General features: G+C 36.6%; 1 protein-coding gene across 10 annotated transcripts in view; it reads left to right on the top strand.

Moving 5' to 3' along the window:
• Positions 1–2,908: 2,908 nt before the first annotated feature.
• The window catches only part of LOC100891918 (far upstream element-binding protein 3), a 38,282-nt gene continuing 16,546 nt past the window's right edge, over positions 2,909–24,644 (top strand). For 5 of the 10 annotated variants that reach the window (XM_030997012.1, XM_030997016.1, XM_030997015.1 and 2 more), the window contains exons 1-9: positions 2,909–3,072; positions 11,173–11,383; positions 11,882–11,936; positions 12,749–12,799; positions 16,004–16,059; positions 16,586–16,657; positions 21,941–21,998; positions 22,702–22,945; positions 23,557–23,619. In XM_030997012.1, the coding sequence (XP_030852872.1) occupies positions 2,983–3,072; positions 11,173–11,383; positions 11,882–11,936; positions 12,749–12,799; positions 16,004–16,059; positions 16,586–16,657; positions 21,941–21,998; positions 22,702–22,945; positions 23,557–23,619 (900 nt within the window). In that variant the 5' untranslated portion in view covers positions 2,909–2,982. Of the gene's footprint in view, positions 3,073–11,172; positions 11,384–11,881; positions 11,937–12,748; positions 12,800–15,889; positions 15,946–16,003; positions 16,060–16,585; positions 16,658–21,940; positions 21,999–22,701; positions 22,946–23,556; positions 23,620–24,644 lie in introns of all 10 variants that reach the window. The other 5 variants (XM_030997013.1, XM_011662299.2, XM_011662298.2 and 2 more) reach the window with 5 other exon arrangements.

The raw sequence follows: 24,644 nt of genomic DNA on the forward strand, positions 1-24,644 counted from the left end.
AACAGCCTAATACTTTTCAGAATTACTCCTGAAGATTGAACTCTATGGTTTTTCGACTATAGTTGTGTTAATACAGTTGATCCATTTCTATTTCTTCTGTCAAATTAAAATATGTTATTTGCTAAGTAGGTTGAAAGCATTTCTTATCTTCAAACCATCAGAATACAGTTTAGAGTATAGATATTTATATTATTAGAAATAAATTTGTATATACAAAAAGCAATGTGTGTATAGATTTTTTATGATAAGAAATAGTTTTGTGATAACGTTGAAAATTGTCTTAAACCATCTTAATTAATGTGATAAGGGTTTTACTGTGATAACTATCTAGTATTCCATAAGTTGTGAATCTTGCTGGTTGCAAGGGGCATAGATCGAAGGGGCACAACATGGGTGCCAATCATTGCCAATATTAATGTTCTAAACCAAATCCCAGTACTTCATGTTGCCCTTACAGTATAGAGTTTAATACCAATTTATTTTCACCCACAATGGTTGGACTTGCCTTTTGTCTTGCAAACTCAGCAAGACTATATACACTGTTGGTCCGTTGGTCATAATGGTGGAATAATTATTTTTACCCCAAATTATTGAATGATTTTGACAATGATTTATTCCTAATAGATCTAGATAATAGTATACATTCTCAGATTTTATTGAATGACAATTGGGGAGTGTTTGTTTTGAGTGACTGCTAAAGCATGTGTGTGCTACAAAGCTAATCAACTAGGGGACCTACGTTCTTAAGTCATAACTAACAGTAATGGGGATTAATACCTCATAATATAGCACATCGACACGGTTTTGATCCTGGGGGCTCACAGCAACGAGGCCATTGCTTAGCCAATGAATCATGAATGTATGCAGCGGGCGCTAGGGTACGTCGACGCCCCCACAAAAACAAAAAACAAAGAAAATGCAATAATTTTTCAATAATTCATTGCATTTTACCCCGACCCCCAACATAAAAAAAATCTTCTATGTGGGCATGCCTTGAACCATAAGGGGGCACTTATCTGAAATGAAAAGGAGTAACTTCTCGTACCTGGAAAGGGTCATTTACCAGAGAAGGGGCACTTATGAGAAGGGAAGGGGCTCTCTTTTAATGGGGCACTTAGAAAGGAAAAGGGAAACATGTGAAAATATAAAGTGCACTTATCCTAGTTAAAATTGGGGTAGTTATTAAAAGGGGAAGGGGCATTTGTCAAAGTAAAAGAGGCACCTCTCAGATTAAAAAGGGCACTTATGAGAATGGAAAATGGACACTTATTGCAAATGAAAAAGGGAACTTGTCGAAGGAAAAGGGGCACGTGTCCAAATAAAAGGGGCACTTATCAGAGTTGAAAAGGGGATGAAGCACTTTGACAAATTAATAGGGGCACTTGTCAAAGTAAAATGGGCACCTCTCCTAAAGTTAAAGGGGTACTTTTCCTCAGTGTAAAAAGAGGCACTTTTCGGGTGCTTGAAAAAGTGGGGACACTGTGCGCCCCTGCCCACTCCCCACCCCCCCCCCCACCCCCGGAGGGCCGCCTCTGTGCAACGTACACTTTAACATCTCTAGGGACTGAGTCCAAGATTTCTTTTACACTTACCCCAAAAATACACGGATATGCTGCATTTAGCAATCATTTTCTTTAACTTCTACGCAATATAAAATAGCAATATACGTTTCGGTGGTTAAAATATCTTAGTCCGATTATTCCGGAATTTTCCCATTCCCAAATTTCCTGAAAAATCACAGAGTATAAGGAGAAGTACCTATCAATTGCGCCTTTGAACTTTCTGCACTACTAAATTTCCAATCACTATCGTCAAGTTAATATACCAAGATTCTGGCCAAAATTAGGGGGAAAAGTACCCAAAAGCATTGCATTTTCGGCTCAAAATTTATATTTTACACCTTACATTAACTCATGAAGTTGATATCAATTTAAAGGTAATTTGAATATCCATCGACACCAAGTCCATGGTGATTTGAGATTTGTATCTCTAATAATATATACACTAATAGTAATATGCATAGATGGGGAAAATGTAGTTTTTTGTAGAAGTAGATTCGATAACTTTGGGTTGCCAAAACTTTTCACTTAAAGTAGATATAAGCTTCTCCTTCGCACAAAATATTGTCCTTGAGCATAGGCAAATTCCTTGAAAGTAACGAACGAAGACACCTCTCAGAATTTGATATATGGAAAATAACGTTTTGGGGTAAATTTCTATTTTTTGAAAAAAATCATTAAAAATCATATTTTTTACTTATAATTGAGATGTTCATTAATCCCGATTCTGTCAAAGTTGGTATGAAAATGTAGATAATTTTATCCTCTTTTATATGACACCAAACTTATGGTGGTTCAAGGTTCCCTTGAAATATTATTTACAAAATACTATTTTTCGTCAAATGGGCCGCTTTTTTGGACACCCCCTCCAATTTAGGGGTGATCGCTACAACTTTGAAAAAAAATGCCTCTGAAATATTGTGTATTATGATAAAATCTTTCGAATAAATAAGGTTTGGTTAGTTTTGTGGTAGTTGCAGCCAACCCCCTCTTTTCTGAATTTGGCTCTCCGCATTATTCGCGCCGAATGTGAATGTTCATCAAAAAAGCCACGCTGCCGAGCCACGCTGCCAACTAGCCAGCGCCACGCCGTACATGCGCACACGTATAAATTAGCCGCACATGCTTGCGCTTCGATCTATAGACGTCATCGAATAATTTGCATAATGCGAACTGTCTATTTCAAAAGCCTATTATTAATTTTAGTAATTTTAAGCTTTTTATAAAATTCAAAGAGCAATTATGGACATTAAAATATATTTTTAGATTATTAAATATTTATTTCCCATCCAAACAAGTAACGTTAAGAGTAATCTTTTATTTATACCATATTCTAAATACCGCGACTCGACCACTTCGCTAGTGGAGATGAATTTTTGAGGGGCCATCTTGGACCAGACTATCCAGTTTTCTGGGCTGAAAGATGACCGATTATACATCCGCAACGCCTCAACAATCCACAACTCTGGACGGGAACGCAGCTTTTGCTGACGCCGTACAAAGGGCGAGAGCGGTAAGTAAAAATTAAGAGTTTTTTAGATCAAAATCGTAATCGAAATCGAGTTACATGATCCAGCATACGCGTGCACTTTGAATGAAACTGTGCGAGTCTGAGTTGCCTGTTGGGTGTACGTGGTGTGTGCATGTGGGGGAAACAAAGGAATGTGTGGGCCTGTATAACGATGGGTGTCGGAAGTTCGCGGACATTTAAAAAATTGATTAGGAATGTGATTTTCAAGCCATTATTTTTCATATTATACAAACATTTATTTAAACGTATTAATGCCAAATGAACAGCAAAATTATATACTACAAATGGTGCGACTGGGAAGCATATTGTCTTAAGAATTCCGGCGATGTCGCGATCTCAAATTTCAAAAGGGTACTGTAATAACTTTTGGGAATTCTTTTATAAGAAAATGGGGAATTTAAAGACTGCAGGGGTAGATGTTTAGTCTAGCCTAAATTAATGCTCACGCAAGGCCAGGGCCAAGTCATACACACATACAATTACAGTCTCTGAGAGAAAGGAGTTATCGAACAATGATTTTTAAGTAACTGATGTTTATTCACAAGAAACATGGTGGTGATATCCAATATTTACTTGCCACAACCTAATAACAGTTACACTTAACTCACATTTATACTAGTTCTTGCCCTTTGGCTAATTGATGATGCTCCCGAGGAACATCCTCCCAGCTCCTAACTCTAAGTTCTCACAAAATCTGTCTGTCTCCAAACTACTTCGGCCTCAGCTCCAAACTTTTACACACTCCCAAAAACCTCGCCCAAATTAAAGCTAGTCTCCAATTCAGACCTCCCTTTTTAATCGTTCGAGCATCCAATTTCTGTAACACTGCCCCCTCCTTAACTTTGAACGTCCCGTTCAACACTAGGAACTTCAAAACAGGAACCTGTCAGTAAAACAACAATAAAGATAACAAGAAATGTAAAATACTAAATCTAAAAAAATAACAACATCATTAAAAATGTGAAGCATGGAAAACACAGAATAGGAAAACCTGAAAGAAATCATCATAATTTCTAAAGTAGCACATTAGCATGGCACAGTCATTTATAAACATACATAAATTACCTTTGTTTCAGCCTCACAAAACAATTCTTAGGTTGTGGCGAATGCATACATAAAAGCACTTGCAAAATGAGACAAAGCATGCAGCATATGCATCTTACCTGATATCATTGATCGTAAATTTCAAATATCAATACAATAAACTGGACTTCAACTCTCAGTATACCAGAACAAAATACATCATACATGAATATAATTGTTGTTCCACATCAGTCTGGTGACTCTGGTCAACATGTTCAGCCTGTTGCACACTTAAGTAATAATCACTATAGAACAAAAAAAACTGGATATAAACAAAAACATTTTTTTTTTTTTTTCAATATCACCTTTAAATATGGCAAAAGTTAAAGGTTATTCTGGTATAACCATCAAGTTTGGTATTCGTCCTCTTTGGTAACAACAAATGGGATATCTCGGTTCATTTTAAACTGGTTTGGTTAGCAAAATTAGAGTTGCCAACAACACATAAGTACAACCCTGGAAAAAAAAACATAACAATACTCTGAATTTATATGCCAAAGAGGAAACGCTCATTTCAACTGCCAATATAGAAGAATTTATACAAAACAAAATTGTTTTTACAAAATAATCCGATCTTGTAAAAACATGATCATGCATGATCTCAAATAGATTTCAAAATGACTTTAAGTCATTAGAAGAAAAAAAAGGCAAAGCGTCCATTTGCTATTATCTGTTATTACAGAACGGCACAAATCAATTTCCACATTTCGAGTTCAGATGAGTTAATCGCTCATCTGTGATTACACCTAATGCGAGAAAGCCACTTCAGTTTTCTCATTCTTTCTACTCTCTTTGATACATCATAGTAATGTGATCCCTACAAATCCTCCTGTATAAGAACACTTAACAATATTTGTGTTTCTCTTCACAAGTTCGATATCGAGGAATGCTAATAACACCAAAATGTTGGTCCCTCAGTTCTACATTCAACTGGTTCATTCGTAAAGTTCAGCAGCACAATGGAATAAGTGTTTGACTCCTTAAGTTCATTTGCGTCTCCAAAGTTGCTTCAGCTAAATGAAGTCCTGTCACCAATTATTTGTTCCTCTGATCAATGCAATAGATGAAATTCCACTTATAGTCCATGCAAGTGTTTACTATAAAAGTTTTCAAAGTTTGATGGATTTCGTAAGGCTGCATAAAATTGCATGGCATTATCAAAATTGTTCACCATTATAAACACGAACCGCGTTGCCATGGAGACCAGATACGCTCATCCGACACATGTTGCCATGGAGACCAGATTCGCTCATCCAACACGCGTGAAGATACTTTGGGACGGCATCCCGGCGTCTTGCGGTACTGGCATCTCGCGTCCTGGCTTGAAGCTTCCTCGGTAAGGTACCTCACTATCTGCTCGTCAGGCCTCAGCTACGTGATGGAGAAAATCTGCCATCCAATTCTGGCTTCCAAGTAGATATTTCTGCAACAAAATAACATCTTTTGCAGAAAAAGGTGTACCAGAGTGGTACAACCATATATGCGTATATTAGGTATACACATGCAGAAAATTGGCTTTCATATAAATAGCCGTAATAAGAGAAAATGCAACTAACTAGGTTGTGGCAATATTATTATAAAAACTTATTATAATCTCAATATACAAAAAAAAGAATTCTGCCATATTTGTTTTATAAGCAGTTACACAGCAACTTCACTGAAAACTTCCCACACAGAACTGTGCTGTATCCCTGCTGGAAACAGGTACTGACTTTCAAGCACTCTAGCTCTGCTAATGTGAAAAGAACCAGCTAGTCGTAAGCATAACCATTAAAACCTAACAAACAAGGAATTTAATGAAAATCAAGTCCTTAACCATAACAATATCCTTGATTTAAAATAATAATCCATAACTATGTGTAAATGTAATCCACTACAATTATAGACAATGTGATAACCGTGATACACAGCTGTCAAAGTTACCAGCTAATCCCAACCATATCTATTGGGAGACTTCCTTTGACGATGCTGATGCTCGTGACTGTTTTCTCTCGAAGGTTCTTCATCCAGAGCATCATCAGGTTGTCACACTTGATGTCTCTCGCTGAGCTTGGAATGCTCCTCAGTACTAATTTGTGTTGCTACGGTAATGAAAGAACAATTATCATCATTTACATGGAGCCAGGGCTCCTTCTGTCCCTTGTACTTGCAAAGACGTTCTCTGTGAACCACTCTTGGTTTACTCCTTTTCGTCAACTGGATCCTGTAGACTACATCGTTTATCTTCTTTAGAACAGAGTAAGGGTCTCACAAGTCTGACATCAATTTAGGTGATACACCTTTCTTCCTTCGAGGATGCCAATATCCGGAATACAGGTCAAGGGCGCAAAACCACTGGGAGCCCGTCAATGCATCTAAGATGTCGTCAATACGAGGAAGCGGGTAAGAATCTTTCTTTGTCACCCGATTCAAACATCGATATTCCACGCAAAAACGCATACTGCCATCTTTCTTAACGAGTACAATCATTGAACCCCATTCTCCTGATGCTGGCTCTATCACTCCTTGAGACTTCATCTCATCAATACCTCTGACAGCCTCCTCCCTCTTAGCTAGGGGTAAACTAGGTTCAGCATCACCCGTCTCTATCTTGTGTGCGACTATGCTTGTCTGTCCCAAGTCCATGGATCCCTTGGAGAACAGGTCTTGTCGTCTCAGTAACAACTCCCGCTTTTCTTCTGGTTGTCCCTCAGACAATCCTACGCTGCTTCTTTCAGGCAGCGACCTTAAACGCGGAGCGAACTCGCCTGTGACTTCTCCTGCTTCTCCAACATTTTCCTCTTGAGATTCAACATCAATGACAACATCAACTCGCTCACATTTACCTACACAATTACCTTCTTGTGAAGATTGGGTATGCTGATTCAAAAGTGTCCTGCCAACCATCACCCCTCTGAGGAAGAGTCCTTCTGCTTCTCCACCCAGGGATGTAATGACAGGAGCCTTGCCATTTCTAGCCGTGTTCCGCTCCTCGAACACGACTAGTTGCCGTTTCCCTCTGCCATCATTGAGGCCTCTACTTGCTTTCTCTGAACACTTGGTGATGTCACTGGGCTCTGGTCTCCAACTCTGGCTTCCAGCACCTGCAGACGCCTTTCAATACCCTGCTGTGCTGTGGAAGATCTGTCAAGGTGCGCTATAATTTCAGCCTGGTTACTGACGGCACTTTCCGCAAACTTCTCAAACGCTTGTAGGAGGGCGCCAACTCCTAGAGGACTCGAAAGGCGACCCCTCCCTCTTGTACGCGTACGTGACGAGATCCGTGAGCGATGCATGGTTGAGAGTCGATAGTCACTTCAACAACTGTGTATCACCCTAAACCCCTGTTACTTTCATGAGCCTACTCTTGCTTTATTTAGAAGTTTTATAAATGGAAACTATAAGGCTACTGTATTTAAAATCCCTATACAAATTTCACGTCAGGTTCAGTATAGTTTAAACTTTTCCACAATAAAATCCAATGAAGAAAATATAATCCTAAAGGGGATTAAAATTATTTAATTAGTTAAATGGCAAATAAAACAATCCCATCAAAATAAGTTACCTAAAGTGACTAAATTTACTACTAAGTTATATCTTAACTTCCCCAAACAAAAGTAGCTTATCGGGTCTGCAAAGCAAGACTAGCTGTATCTAGCCTGCGGGACTACCAACTTTCCCTTTGCTCAGCACGATGCACTTGCACCGATCCTAAAACATTACTACACACACACACACACACACACACCACTACAACGCGTTGCTCCCCGTATACACACAGAGCTTTTGCAGTGCAGTGGTGTACGATGCCAATGACAATGAACGTAGGATACTGCCATTGACCTATCTTAACTTTATACTACAATCAAAATATGACTTATTCCCTAACTAGACCTAACAATCTTCTAAAATTCCACCTTTCAAATCCCACTTCTGACACCAGTGTAATAACTTTTGGGAATTCTTTTATAAGAAAATGGGGAATTTAAAGACTGCAGGGGTAGATGTTTAGTCTAGCCTAAATTAATGCTCACGCAAGGCCAGGGCCAAGTCATACACACATACAATTACAGTCTCTGAGAGAAAGGAGTTATCGAACAATGATTTTTAAGTAACTGATGTTTATTCACAAGAAACATGGTGGTGATATCCAATATTTACTTGCCACAACCTAATAACAGTTACACTTAACTCACATTTATACTAGTTCTTGCCCTTTGGCTAATTGATGATGCTCCCGAGGAACATCCTCCCAGCTCCTAACTCTAAGTTCTCACAAAATCTGTCTGTCTCCAAACTACTTCGGCCTCAGCTCCAAACTTTTACACACTCCCAAAAACCTCGCCCAAATTAAAGCTAGTCTCCAATTCAGACCTCCCTTTTTAATCGTTCGAGCATCCAATTTCTGTAACAGTACAAATTATAAATTTCTATTTCGATCAGCGTGCGCGTGCGCTAGCTACAACTGAAGAAAAAATAATTGAAGATTAAACCAATGATTCCTTGAAGCAAATCTTGAGCTCTAGTATGTATGGGAATCGTATTTTGAGAGAAAAATTGACATGATTTATCCTGGATTGTTTATCCTGCATTAGATTGGTTGTTTGAACCAGTGAAATAAGAACAAATGCATGAACAAAAACACTGGGCATCATCTTCAGTTAAAAAAAAAGCACAACTCCCATTTGCACCTAGGTCTAGTACATAAGCACATGGTGCATGTCCGGATATCCTTACCTTATCTTTTTCTTTCTATGCTCATTACTCAGCCACTAGATCTAGACTAGACTCTAACTGTTAGACCTAGAAATCTATACATTTTCTACCAAAATTGTAGTTGGAACATGTCATTTATTTGTAATTTTGAACATGATTCAGTGTAAGTTTTGTTGGATTATTAGAGAATTTATTTTTTGTATATTAATTTACCCGATTTCAAGTTCATTTTAAAAATGCACGTGCATGTGAGTTTAGAAGTGATTTATCATATAAAGCAGTCCATCAAAGGTAAGGTTATTGCATAGAGTAAAGGAGGGGGTTTTCGGCCACTTAAGACAAAATCCTATTTTTTGGACCCTTTACTTCTTTTTTTATTATCATTTCTTGTTCAAATCATGAAGCAAATATTATTATTATTTAAACAAAAAAAGAATCCCAGAAAAAAATCACGAATTGCCATGACAATATTCATTTCAATTTTCACTGTTTCGTAGTCAGTTATCGGCATAGCGAACCAGTTTTCGGCCGCATGTACAAAGTCGATAGGAAGCGCGCGCTGTGCGTCTCCGCGCTGATCCATAGTACTAGCGGGCGGAGCAGGTATCCCACGCCGGAGCTAACCCTGTAAACGATCATCGGATCGGCCGCCGATACCGATCCGATCAGGGGTGATCGTATAATAATTTTCGATCACCGATCAATTAAAATGATAGGAAAAAAATCAGCATTTTTTTTTTTTTTTTTTTTTTTTTTTTTTTTAAATGAGCCGATTTTTTTTTGTCGATCTTCCGATCCGATACCGATCAAAGGTGCGAGGGTGTCGCTCCGATCTTCCGCTCCGATCTTCCGATCCGATCAGAGCCCCAACTTACAGGGTTAGCCGGAGCCCCCCTGAGCTCGCCAGGCCGAAAACTAGTACTGTGGCTATCAGATATTGGAATCTGAATTAGACAGAGATATCGTGTGTGCGTAGCGGTGTCCGGCTGCATTGATTTAATACATGCGGTAAGACACTTGAGCTTGCGACCAGCACAAAATCGGGCTCTTAATCTGAAAAATACTTGAAATAAAGCTCATTTTATGGTACCCATATTTCTCACAGACACGCGTAAGATACTTGATTTTTCAGATTCGGGTAGCGGGACCGCCGATTACATCGCTAAAATGTGATATTTTAGGATATATTTTTCATTGCAAATGTGGTTCTTCAGTGACTCTGGCATGGTATGGTATGTGTGGGATATGTGATATGCTATTATGCGATGTATTTTAAAGGGATTATACCATGCATCCAACCAATCGGCAGAAATCTGAAGCTGGTCGATTACCCCCTCCTTTACTGTAGATCTAAATTGCAAGTCAAAATAGTCAGTTTCTTTTTACATACAATTTTGATGACATATTTTCTCAAAGCGAAGATTTCCAGAACCGTTCTGTTAAACTTGTAAGGTTGTATTTTTTTTTGTCGGATACATTTCTGCAAAACACTTGATTTTCCAAATTTTCACATATAATTTTATGTTGCTCTTCCATTCGAGATATCATATTATCAAAATCTTAAAGATTTTTTGATCGTGCAATGATTGTTATCTCTAGAACCGATTGATGGATTCCCGCCAAACTCAAGACGTGTATTTATCTTGCAGAGCCAATGAACTGAATAGATTTTAGGGTCACGAGGTCAAAGATCAAAGGGTCATACATGTACATGTATATGAAAAATAGTAAGCAAATATTAATCGACTACGAGGGTAATGGTGCAAACTATCACCGAGGCGATAATAGTTTGTATCCATTGCCCGAGTAAAGGAGGTTAATATTTGTTTTATATCCCACATCGGCAATAAGGTCTATTTAAAGTGAATTTAACATAATTAAAACAACTGATTTTGCAGACAGTTTAGCTTCAGCTAGATTTTACAAAGCACAACATGCGTACATGTTATACAGTCGATGCGCGCTCATTTGACATTGACATTGACTTTGACATTTCGCGTAACCTATTTTGCTATGCTTATTCAATGCACAAGTCGCGCAAGTGGGGCAGCAGCAAAAAATTACTTTACAAAAAAACCTATCTCGGGTAGATAGTACTTATCTATACCTTTTTCGTGCTCTGTACAATCGCAATGCAAACAACTATACATGAGGGATATAACTTGTAATTACGATATTCTGAGAACCTTGAATTTAAAAATTGCTTCTAAAAATGGCTCTATGGTGGAGGCATCATTTCATCTAGTCTACTGACAAATTACTATATTTTAACATGTAATATTGATGTCTTTTATAAAAACTCAGATTGCTGCTAAGATTGGCGGTTCTACCACGTTAGGCCTAAATTCAGGTTCGAGTTCAGCAGAGTTAGGTGGACTGCCCCCTGTTGGTGGACTAGGAGCACTCAGTGGAGGAGACGCAGCTAGTGGAATCAAACGCCCTCTCGAAGATTCAAATTCAGACGCAGAGCCAGCTACAAAGAATTTAGCCATGCAGAATGATAATGATTTTAACAGTAAGTGGGAGATTGGGGAAGATGATAACGAAAAATAATATGCAGGAAATCAAAACATTTTGAAATGATCTGCACATAACACAATGGTTCATTGTTTTCATGTAGACTTATCACTTTTCAGGAAAATAATTGATGTGGCATTACATTTTTCATTTAAAGAACAAGGGAAATTGATAATGTTTGTACATAATTATGGGAGAAACCATGTGGCTTTTAAAGATCTCTCTCCCTCCCTCTCGATCTCTCTTTCGCTTTCTCTCCTTTTCTTCCCTTCCTGACTTTACACAATTACTTGAGTCATTTTATTTGGTGATAGGTATCTATTTATGGTCTTGAAATTTTATTCCGTAAACTTCTAAATCAAAATAGAATTCAGTCATCACGCGTCATATTGGAATTTGGAAATCAAGATAAGTTTATGAGAAAAGTGCAATGGATTAATTGCCTTAAAGTTTTTAATATTTTTTAAATACTTTATTTTTCTATTTAATTTTGCAGCTTTTGGTGCTGCCCTATCAGGGATGCCAAGAGCAGCACCAGCTAACAGCATGGGGTAAGTTTTTATTGTTATTGTTACTACAGGAATCTCATTTGCAGATGATATTAATTGCTGGATGTCGCAAATGGCACTGCCATATTGTGATTGTACAACCATATTTTCCAATTGTTAGTAAAATATCAAATCTTAGGTTTTTTTTATAGTTTTACTATTTCACTATTCTACTATTTATTACGCCTCTGCCCATCAAAGATTTTTGAGTACCAAGGTAAAGGGTTCCGGGTTAATTAATGAAATTCCAGGTATTGGCTTTGTCTTTTGTAGAATCTGTAGAACCATTAGAGATATGAAGCTCAAATTTGGAGATAGTACATGTATGTATGTATCATCAGTGGAAGACAATCTGATTAGATTTTGTGTAAGCAGGTCAAAGGTCAATTTCTGAAATTGAGGGTTTTATCCTTGTTTTCGTGATATCTTGAGAACTATTACAGGTATTCGCCTCAAACTTGGTGTGTGACTTCCATGCATGTATCAACCATAGAAAACATCAGATTAAAGGTTAAGTCGAAGGTCACAGGTCAATTTCTGAAATTAAAAGATTTTATGCGTTGCTATCACAATATCTGAATATGGTGACAGTATTACTATAGGAAGATGATTCTATTAAATCTTGGGGCTACTTGGTCAAGATCATGGCCGCTAGTTGACATTTTATTATATACCTTTTGTTTTCATTGTGATATGTCATGAATAGTTTCATCCAGTTCCTGTACAGAAATTAGGGCAGAGGCATATAGGAGACCCAGTCGCATTTGTCTTGTTTATGTGTATTTGTATCTTTTTTTGTTTGTTTCTTTTTCCATGTTGTGGAGTGTTCAAGGAGAACCGAATACATATGAGGGAGAAGACCAAAAGTAAATCAAATAATTTTTTTAGTTATTAAAGGTGGTGTGTCCCTTTTGCAGGCTGAAAAATTAAACTTGTGTAAATCCTATGGTAAACAAGAGACAATACCAAGTAAAAACTACTCTAAAAGAATAGAACTGGTAATTGACTCTATGTAGAATTATATCAACCGTTTGAAATGCGTTCCTTAAATTATGCATAAAAAAATGTATAATCAGCTTAATTTTGACCTTTACAGGAAGCAGGTTATTGACGTGTATAAAAGCTCATATCTTTTACAGCTCTTTTTATGCTATTACCAAAGAAAAAAGTCAGTCGCTCAATAGTGTCTGACAGTGAATTTCAAGAAAGTAAACAGGTTTACTTGTATAATTTGAATACTACGACACTGCTAACGTTTAATTTTCACAGATAAAGCAGAAGTTAAATATTAATAATTCATGCAAAGTTCTACAGAATTTGATGTTGGATACAAAAGGGATTCACTACCTTTAAGAATAGACTTTTGAGAATTCCGAGTTTCATTCCAATGTTTTCATTTTCAGAGATTCTTTTATGTTTTAATCTTGATAGCAAACTACTCTAGAAGAAAGCAGACCAGTGAAAGTTTGAATGAAATTGGATAAAAAATAAGAAAGTTATGAATTTTTTAAAAGTTGCATCACGATACATTTTTATAAGTATGGGCTCTTAAAATCGGCTGAATTGGTAATTTCTCTGTGATGTAGTGGCGATAGTGCCAACACACAAAATGACTAAAATTTCAATTTTTCACAAATGTATGACTCAGGAGGGTCTCCCTTTAGATGACCTGCTATGATAATATGCTTTCCATAATATATTTTGAGTACTGCCCAAAGGGAGAAGGAACTTGCAAGAAAAACATAAATTAATGATATTTCTTTGTACAAGATAAACAGAGGAGTTGTTTGTGTCAATGACACAATTCACAGACCAAATTGCCACTTATCTAGTGATCACATATTTCAAACATTCATAACTCGATTATAATTAGTCTTCTTTTTTTTCAAATTTCATCATTATGCTTATCTTATTTTTCTGTTATACAAATTAACTAATGACTAGGGTTGGATTCCCTTTAAATGGACTTGGTAACATTGTTGAGATGAGAGAATATGGTGCTTAGGTAGTGACTTCAATGCTAGATGTACAATTAAAGGTAATCTGAAAGTTTAAGTGAAAACAGACCATTATTAATGACACAAATTGGGGGAAAACATATCTGATCGATTTCTTAATTCCCCCAACTACATTATTATAATTTCATGTTTTAGGTGAATGTTTGTTGCAAAGCAATGAATTGGCTCTTTATATACCATTCTAGACATTTGAATTTTGAAAGATGTTTAAAAGTTTGTCTTGTGTCTTATAATAAATTTTGTTGTGCAGTCGAGGGCAAAATATTGAAAACTGTTATCGTAATAATGAGGTCATGTTTTCTTCTGGTCCTTCAGATCTATCTATCTTTCTCTTTCTCTTCTCTTCTCTTTCTCTTTTCTCTCTCTCTCTCTCTCTCTCTCTCTATCTTTGTCTTTCTCTCTTTCTCTTTCTCTTTCTCTCTTTCTCTTTCTCTTTCTCTCTCTCTTTTTCTATCTTTTTCTCCCATGCACACAGCTGCCAACTGTTAAAGGTACTATGTCCCTTTTGCAGGCCCAAAAAATGAAAAGGTTAAATTCCAATGGCATTTGAAAGATAATACTAATTTAGAACTCCCCTTAAAAAAATGGGGCTTGAAAATGTCTTTAAGTGGGTAAATTACAACTATTAGTTGTCAAATCGACTTTCTATAGAGCCAATAAGTAATAGTCTTGATTTTCAGACCATTGTACTGCATGGTCGTACGTTTTATGCTACGCAAAGATTCAATCAGTTTAATTTTGGCCATTACAAGAAGTGGGTTATTAAAGTAGACAAATCCTTAACAGCTCATTTTATGTATGTTATTACCAAAGAAGAAGAAAAATTCAGTCAGTCACTCAATACTGACAATAGTGTCTGAAGGTGAAGTCTAGCAAGTAAACGGGTTTCCTTGCATAATTTGAATATTAGGACACTGCTAACATTTAAATTTCACAGATATGACATGCATGACATATTCATAATTCCTTCAAAGTTCTACAGAATTTGAGGTTGGCTGCAAAAGGGACATAGTATCTTTAAGAGAAAAAAATTCGCAATTGTAACGAATGTGACCTAATTTGATATAAATTTCGAAATCTCTTGAAAACTCGCTACATTTGACAAAAAACCCACCAAATCACATAGAAACATGTACAAAATGAAAATCTGCAACCGCCAATAAACAAGCCCAACTGGGCGAAAAAATATGCAGCACCTACGCACTCGACATCTGAAGCTCACCGATTCGGTGCTCCCGCTCCTAGTAGCTACAGCTACGAACCTAACGTGCGCGCTTGCATTGAATAGCGTATGGAATACCGCACTCGGATGAGGGAGGAAGACCATTCGCTTAACACACAGCTCGCTGTATTTCAATAAATGTACATGGGAACGGCAATTCAGTGCATGCATGCGCTAGAGTTGTTATTACTAAGGGTTGCCAAACAACACCCTGCTACATGAGGGAATTCAACTCCACTTTTCTGAAGAGAGCAACATCTGCAACATGCAGAGCTCTAAATGAGTAGTATGGGAGGGTACATGTTAGTAGTGTTGGTCAAGTGTCAGGGAAGGCAGGTAAAGCTGTGTTTTTCTCATTACTCATTTTTCACATTTCTTAATTACCCATTTAAAACTTGGGTTGAATTTTATGCGAAATGGTCCCTAAAATAGGCTCAGATTGCACCAGAGAGCATCTTAGACCCCAGAGCTTCCAGGGCCCTAAGGCGGGCCCTGGACCCCGGCTAAAGGGACTTTGCGCTTGTGATGTGCTCTACGTGCACATATTAATTTCTACTTTAATGTTACTAATTGAAAATTCCAAATGTTGGCAGCTATGCACGCACTTACAGTGTATGTATATATTCTTACCATAAAACTTCCTTCATCGGAATTTCTTTATACCTCTCTCAATCCTTTCATTACCCTTCTCTTTCTTCATATTTTTTGTGTTTCAGCGGTCTCGGTTCAATAAACGATGAACTCTTAGTGCCAGATAAGGTGGTTGGTCTAAGTAAGTATTGTTGATCTCTTCACTCACAAAAAACCTGTTTTTTGTTTTTTGTTTTCAGTCGTGACGGTCATGGTACAGAAGAATTCTTTGTCCCAAATAAGATGGTTGGTCTCAGTGAGTATGCATCCAAGTTCTATATGAAATCACAATGCTGATGCTAGGCTCTTTGACTTGATGCATATTCCTTTGTGAAGTGCCTCAATACAAATTATTTTATTCACCTGTTGCGAAAAAGTGTACATCTCAATAGTCGTTGTTGCTAGGTAGGACAGACACGACTTTCATTGCCAAACGTGTAATATATGCATTTTACATCCTCTACTGCTCTTGTAGAATGAAATTTTGCTTGGATTAACCATGGTGTTTTAAGAGGATAAATTCAGAAAATAATTAGTTAATCGATTAATTATATAACATATTCATTGATCTATTTTATTTGAAGTAGGTCAATAAAGATTGAGCTATCATTTAGTGATTTCAGTATGCTAGCCTTAAATTTCCAGGCTTTTGTGATTCAATTTATTTATTTGAAAAAATAGATTTTTTCATAATGTTCAGTTACTTTTGCTCAAAACTTATTTCATCATTTGTCACAAACATCAAAATATAACAATTTTCTATGTATTGTATATTCCTTTAGTAATTGGTCGTCAAGGGCAACAGATCTCATCATTACAGTCAGAATCTGGATGTAATATTCAAATTGCCCCAGGTGAGTGCACTTTATTTTTCAATAGGATTGGGAGGTTTAAGATATTCATTATACATTGGTACATGTTCAAATTCTTTGTTGTAGAAGTGCAAAGGGTGGAAGAAATTTGATGTAGAGCTAATAAAGTAATTTACAGATAATTTTTTAACAAAATAAATAATTGTACAGCCCAGATCATGCATAGAAGGGGTTGAGTGGAGGAATTTGTGGGAAAACCAGGTAAACCCAAAGAATATGGAGAGTGCTGTGCTACTCCACCCGGGCCTCGTTTCACAAAACTGTTGGAACAAGTTCATCAACATCCCATTGGAACATATGTTCAATATGATTAGTTACATGCATGCAAACTTGTGTACTGATGACAGTTTTGTGAAACCAGTGCTCTACACCAATCGCTCCGGGTTTTACTAAGTCAAAAGTTTAGGATTGGGGTTGCCATCGAGGAGGCAGGGCACCCGGGACACATGGGCATCCAAATTCTAAGTCTGGACCCCCACATTTTGAAGTTTACATAGAACTCATAAATACAGGCTGTAAAAAGTTAAATCTAGATCCCTTGCAAAAATATGAATCACTTCAAACTGTTATGGATGGTCCTTTGGATCATAGGTACATATTGTGATATTGTGACTTTGCTTTTGGGGGGGGGGGGTGTATTTTCAATGATTTTTTGAATGTTATTTATGTACAAAAACATCAGAATAGGGGACCTTCCCGGTTTCTGTGATTTAGTTTGCCTGCCCCATTCCTGGCAACTTGTAAATGCTCATGGGAATCATGATAACGTTTTTAAAAATATTTGTCATCCTTTGTTTTGTTTGATTTGTTCTTCTATGTAATTCTTTTTATGCCTCCGCTACAAAGTAGCCGGAGGCATTATGTTTTTGGGTTGTCCGTCCGTCCGTACATCCGTACGTCTGTCCGTATGTCCCGTTCTCGTGATCGCGTTATCTCAAGAACCGATTGGTTGATTCCCGCCAAACTTGGGTCATGTATGTATCTCACAGAGCCAATGAACTGATTAGATTTTGGGGTCACGAGATCAAAGGTCACAGGGCTCATTATTTATGCGAAAAATGGCTCGTGATCGCGTTATCTCAAGAACCAATTTATGGATTCCTGCCAAACTTGAGTCATGTATGTATCTCACAGAGCCAATGAACTGATTAGATTTTGGGGTCACGAGATCCAAGGTCAAAGGTCACAGGGCTCATTATGTATGCGAAAATGGCTCGTGATCGCGTTATCTCAAGAACTGATTGATGGATTCCTGCCAAACTTAAGTCATGGATGTATCTTGCAGAGCCAATAAACTGATTAGATTTTGGGGTCACAAGGTCGAAGGTCAAAGGTCACAGGGCTCATTATGTATGCAAAATAGCTTGTGATCGCATTATCTCAAGAACCGATTGATGGATTCCTGCCAAACTCGGGTCATGTATGTATCTTGCAGAGCCAATGAAATGATTCGATTTTGGGGTCACCAGGTCAAAGGTCACAGGGGTCTTTATGTATCCAACAATAGCTTGTGATCGCATTATCATGAGATCAAATAGACAGATTACTATCAAACTCAAGTCATGTATATATCTTGCAGAGCCAATAAACTGATTAGATTTTGGGGTCACCAGGTCGAAGGTCAAAGGTCACATGGCTCATTATGTATGCCAAAAATAGCTTGTGCATGCATTATCATTAAAACCCACAGATGGATTACAATCAAACTTGAATTTAAAAATTGTTTCTGTTTTGGTTTGTAAAATTGCTCTATGGCGGAGGCATCATTTTTGACTGCGCGCAGTCAAAGTTCCATCTAGTTTATACACTTTTGAAGGAATAAGTCAGTTCATTATAAATCATGTTATACATTTCATTGTCAAACCGATTGTTTTTATATGTAATCTTTCCTTTTTGTCAGGAAAAGTCCCAGAGAATTTTAGAGTACCGTAAATCTCTGTATAAGGCGCACCTTTTTCCGTCGGCAAAAATCAAAGTCAGGGGTGTGCCTTATACACCGGTACAGGATATTTTGAGTCCTCAAAATGCTGCTTTTTAGTGGTTTTCAAAAATCTCTGTGTCTCAACATGAATCACATAATGCAAATAAAAAATAGGATCAACTATTTGAAGTTAATCTACGTTCCTTATTTGAAGGGAACAGGATTTTTTATTTTTTTCTTTCTCAGTCACAATAAATTATGCCCCTTCTCAAAGCTCTCCCGTGTCTGCAGCTCACTCACTCACGAAAACAAGGCTGTCCAAATTTCTGTTTGGACTCGGAGGAAAATTTTTCTGTCATCTTTAGTTTTAAAAACAACATTGTTACTAGGTCTAACTTAGTTCACAAGCACTTCAACTGTGCCTCGTAATAAAATGAAAGTATTTTCGAACACTGAAATGAGAGCCGATCTGATCTGGTTAACAAAAAGCCAAATAAGCCCAAAAAGTCTTTGTGTGGCTTTTTTGGCTTTTTGTTAACCAGATCTGATCGGCTCTTATTTCAGTGTTCAAAAATACTTTCATTTTATTACGAGGCACAGTTGAAGTGCTTGTGAACTAAGTAATAAGGCCTAGTAATAATGTTGTTTTTAAAAGTAAAGATGACAATTTTTTTTCCTCAATTTTTTTTTTTTTTTTTTTGTGTTCAAAATAGGGGTGCGCAATATAGAAAAGTGCACCTTTAACGGTTATACGATTTACGGTAGGAAAAATCATACCCATATTTAAAAAAGGTGATCCCCATGTATCCTCTAATTATCGACCAATAACATTACTCCCCTGTTTTTCTAAGATACTGGAGAAATTAATTTATAATAGGCTGTTTAATCATGTTAATAAAAATAATAATCTGACTGTTTCTCAATATGGTTTTTAGAAAAAACTCATCATGTGGACATGCTCTAATTGACATTCATGATTACATACTCAATTAATTATATAATAAATTGGCATACATTAGGCTTGTTTCTTGATTTGTCGAAAGCTTTCGATGTCATTAACCACGATATTCTCCTCTCTAAATTAAAATAATTTGGTATACACGGTATTGCTTGGGAATTATTCGGGGACTATTTAAGTGATCTTATTCAATTCACATCATACAACAGCTTTATTTCTGACAGAGAGAGGATACATTATATAGTCCCACAGGGCTCCATGCTGGGTCCTCTCCTATTTTTAATTTACATAAATGACCTTAGTTCTGCTTCATCTTTTTTCATTTAGTCTTATTTGCTGATGACACAAACCTGATTGCATCTCATAATGATTTTGATAAATTAATGTCAGAAGTAAATAAAGAATTAAAAAAGGTTGTTGAATGGTTTAATGCTAATGAATTGATTATAAATTATGACAAAACAAGTGTACTTATTTTCATAATAAAACTAATCCTTGCAATATTAATGATGTTCAAATATTTATAAACAATATCAATTTGAAGGTGTGCTCTTCTGTTAAATTTCTTGGTATCCTTTTGGATGATACTTTATCTTTTCAGGATCATCGATTGTATATAACTAACAAAATATCTAAAAAAAATTGGTGTTCTTTGTAAATTACTGTAATATCACCTGGGCCGGCGTGGGGAACAACTAAACTAGAACCTCTCCATAAACTTCAAAAGAAAGCTTTAAGAATATGTACAAACTCCCATTATCAAGCTCATTCATGTCCCCTGTTTTTTCGCCTAAGGACACTCAATATTTATGATATACATCATATTCAAAGTGCTAGTATGATGTATAATGATTATGTACCTAAAAGAGTTTGTCAAATGTTTATCCTTAATAAATCTGTTCATTCATATAATACTCGTTCCTGTATCAAATATCATTATCCAAAGGTCTCTAGTTAATGCTTTACTCTTTTAGACATAATGGTCCCCGTATTTGGAATGATTTAACTGATAAGCTAACATTATGCACAACTATATCATCCTTTAAAGTTCTATTGAAGAGACAGTTGGTCTCTTCTTATTCTTCTTATTTCCCTTAACCCTTACTGTACTGGGGGGGGGGGCCTGGGAGGCCCCCCCCCTCGACATTTTTGGATTGCGCCGCAACCGCTTGAAATTTTTAATTGTCCTTTCATGACTTTTTTCCCTCAAGTCTTACGAACATTTCGATACCATTTTCGTCGAAATCGGATATACCTGTAAGGTGTTACATAACAATTAGTATGCGCATGTCATCAAAAAAGTGCTATAATTGCATATATTCATGTACAAGCAGAAATGTGAAGATATGAATTGATATCAAATTGCTTTTATATGTTACTTAAAGTAACAATGATGTATTCCAGAACAAAAGAATACATTAGAAATAAAACAATAGATTTAATAAGAAATAAAAAACAATAAAATACATAAGAAAATAAATAGTTGAAAATTGCATCAAATTTGCATAAATTATCATTATTAATTACATCAAATAACTATTTTGTGTTAGAAAAGAAGTTTCATATGAATCATGAGTTTCAACATTCAAAAGACCAGTTTGATAATTTTTGTGATGATTCTAGTTCCCTATATATATTCCCAGATTTGATATTTGTGAATGCGTATTCATAATATATGCAAATTAACCTATGCATTTTCAAATATCATAAAACTAATGAAACCTCATGAATTTGAGATGAAGGAAACATTTATTCAATACATTTTCAAGATTCTTCACAAGTCTACGGACAAATATGTAGAGTTTTCTGTAGAATATAAATTTAGCATTTTGCATAATTAATTTGCATATTAGGAAAAAACTAATTATACCATCTTGTTCCTTACGTAAATATCTACAAACATGCACATTTTCGCGTTCATCAGACATTCAACGGCTGAGATCATAGGGGGGGGGGGCCTCCCAGGCCCCCCCCCCCCTCCCCAGTCAGAGAGTGCTTAAAATAGCCCAGTACAGTAAGGGTTAACTCTTTCTTTTAACTTGTTCTACCTTGCAATGTACCATGCATGTGTGTGTTCATCGGTGTGTTTCTATAATGTGTGGTATCTTATTTATATATTGTTATTGTTGTAGTAACGTGTACAACCATTTAATCTCGTTATTTATTATTTATGTCAGGGGACTATTATACTTGCAAGTTTTTTTAAACTTCCTTTTTAGTCTCCAATTTCTTAATTCCAGAATTGTAAGATTATGATTGTTGCATGTTACTTTTGTATATATATTATGTTATGGTTTTATGATTGAAATAAATGAACTGAATTGAACTGAACTGAACTGTTTTACCGAATAAATAATAATAATAATAATTGTACTTTTCTTTTCAGAGAACGGAATTTCTGGTGATAGACAAGTCACACTCACTGGAACCCCTGAGGCTGTTATGTAAGTTTCTTTTCATTCTTGGAACAATGTTCTTGCCATCAACAATATTGTTATGGTGTGTGCATGAGGTGTCTGTAGTCACTCTTCCTCCATAATGACCAGTATATGTGATTTACTCATATTGAGGAAGTGGATGATCACACTTTTTAAGGCCTATTCAAGTATTCATATAATGCCATGTTAAACCGCAGCAATATTTTTTGATTAACGTGTTAATGATGAGCAAGTTGGGGTGAGAAATATAGTTTTGTGTGCATCAAAGGTCCAACTTTTCTGTATCTTATTAGGTAGAGAATATGAAACACATTGCACTTTTGTCATTTTGTCCCTATTTTCACGAAGTGAATGAAAATCCCATACAATTTGCGTGCGAATTTTCCACACTACCGTCACTTCATGAAATAGGAACGATTTAATCTTACCCAGCAGCTTACTGCAGCATGTTCAAGATATCGAGTTTCGAGTGCATAAGATTGTACTCTTTGATCGTGTACGTACATACAGTCAAACCTGTCTACAGCGACCGCCCAAGGTAAACACAAACTGGTCTTTGTAGAGAGATTCCTTTAGTACATGTTTCAAGGAAAACAAAAAATGGGGTCTGAATAGACAAGTGGTCTTTGTAGACAGGTGGTCACTAAAGCAGGTTTGACTGTTCATGTAGTTGCCCTTTGAATGACACATTGATATTTGTACTTCACAGGCACGCCAAGTCGCTTATCCTTGATATAGTGAACAAGGCCAGTCAGAATGAAGCCGAGGGGAATATGACCGTTGACATGTTGATCCCTGCTACCAAGGTTGGCTTGGTCATTGGAAAAGGAGGAGAAACAATCAAACAGCTCCAGGAGCAAGCTGGAGTGAGGATGGTAATGATCCAGGAAGGTCCAGTAGCCACAGGCATGGACAAGCCCCTCAGGATTAGTGGTGATTCTCAGAAGATTGAGGTAGGTTCTACGACAAAGCTCCTTCATATTAAAGACCACAGTTTTGAAGTTTAATACCTCGGTCACGTCAACGAAACCGACACCAACCCCTGCTACGGACATGTTTTTATTAAAAGCTTATTAATACGGGTCTTTCGTAAAACTTGTTATCAATAACAAGATATGATATTTGTTATACGCTACTTCAATCCTTACATCTGATTGGCTCTCATCGGATTTGTCAGAGATCTTTGGCAGTTGTTGATAAATAGTTTAATGAAACGGGCCATTATTTTGCAAACTGGACACCGAAAGCCTTTCAAGAACATGAGAGGACAAATTAATCATAAGCATCCTGCATTTGTGTCACAATCTGTCAGATAATGTCCAATGAGTCCCCCCCCCCCCCCCCCCACATGAATAGCAATTGAGATACTTCACAAGTTACACCCTCTAATGTTGCATGACAATGCAGCTCTGAGCCCCGCTTTCACAGAATTGTTACGAATATCACCTACTTATATTTGATTTGGTTGAGAGCGATTTTTCTTAGAATTGTAATATTTATTGAGAAGAAGCCGTATGAAACCGACCCTGAATGTATTTCTGCTTTTCTGTTGTATGATGTATAGGAAGCTAAGAGGCTGGTCAGCGAGGTGATGGAGAATGCCAAGAACAACGATAGAAGTAGCGGTGTAAGTACCAACAGTTAAAACCATATTGTATGTTTGTCCTGTTTTAATTTTTCCACAACTTTGGGAAAAATCTGATACGATCATTAAGTCATTAGCACTTAAAAGTTGTGCCAAATTGTGTAACGAGAAATTTTTCTTATGCATAACAGAGTTTGAGGAAAGTTGAGAGTTGAGCTAAGTCCACAGAGTAATTCATTTCACAACCGACTCTACAGTGAATTCAATTCAATTTATTCATCTAATTTAAAAAAATAAAAAAAATGTTACATGGGATTTTTACAACAATAAAAATACATATATGAGCAACAAAAACAGTAATAGTCGGAACACATCTTGGAAATGAAATTAAAATTACTCATAGCATGAGCATTAAGAAAGAGTAAAAGGGGAAAGAGGGTGATAGAGTGGAAAGAAGGGAATGAGTCTGAAGAAGAGAAAGGATATAAAGGGTTAAACAGACCTGCCAACCTCTTGAGTTCAAAAACTGTATTCTTTAGTCCCAAAAGTTGTATTTTACTGACAAAAGTTGTATTCTTGAAAATAAACGCGGATTGTTACGCGGTTCAATGCCTCTTACAGTTTCTACCTACAGGAAGAATTTTTTTATTGATCATTGGTTGAATATGCATGATTTCGTCATGACTGGTGTGTTCGATGAACCAATGAACATCCCCAAATTGCCAATGTGAGATGATTGTAGGATACTTTACAGGACAGAATGGACATTTTGCCATTGAAAATGGCGGACGCACACACAAAAAATTAATTAAAAAAAATTATAAAAAATTATAAAAAATTTATAAAAAAAAAAATAATTGGTTTTTGGGGTTTTTTTTGTTGAAAATCGTATTTTATTAAGGAAAATCGTACTGTCGTATTTGCTTCTAAAAATCGTACTAAATACGACTAAATCCTACTGGTTGGCAGGTCTGGTTAAAGGGTAAGGGAAAAGAGCCAAAGAACAGAGAAGTAGGGACAGAGTTTCTTGCTGTGAATTTGCCATTAACAATTGGCAAATCTTTCAC

Source organism: Strongylocentrotus purpuratus, unplaced genomic scaffold (assembly GCF_000002235.5).
Source record: "Strongylocentrotus purpuratus isolate Spur 01 unplaced genomic scaffold, Spur_5.0 spur5_scaffold_4, whole genome shotgun sequence".
In the NCBI taxonomy this organism is placed as follows: domain Eukaryota; kingdom Metazoa; phylum Echinodermata; class Echinoidea; order Camarodonta; family Strongylocentrotidae; genus Strongylocentrotus; species Strongylocentrotus purpuratus.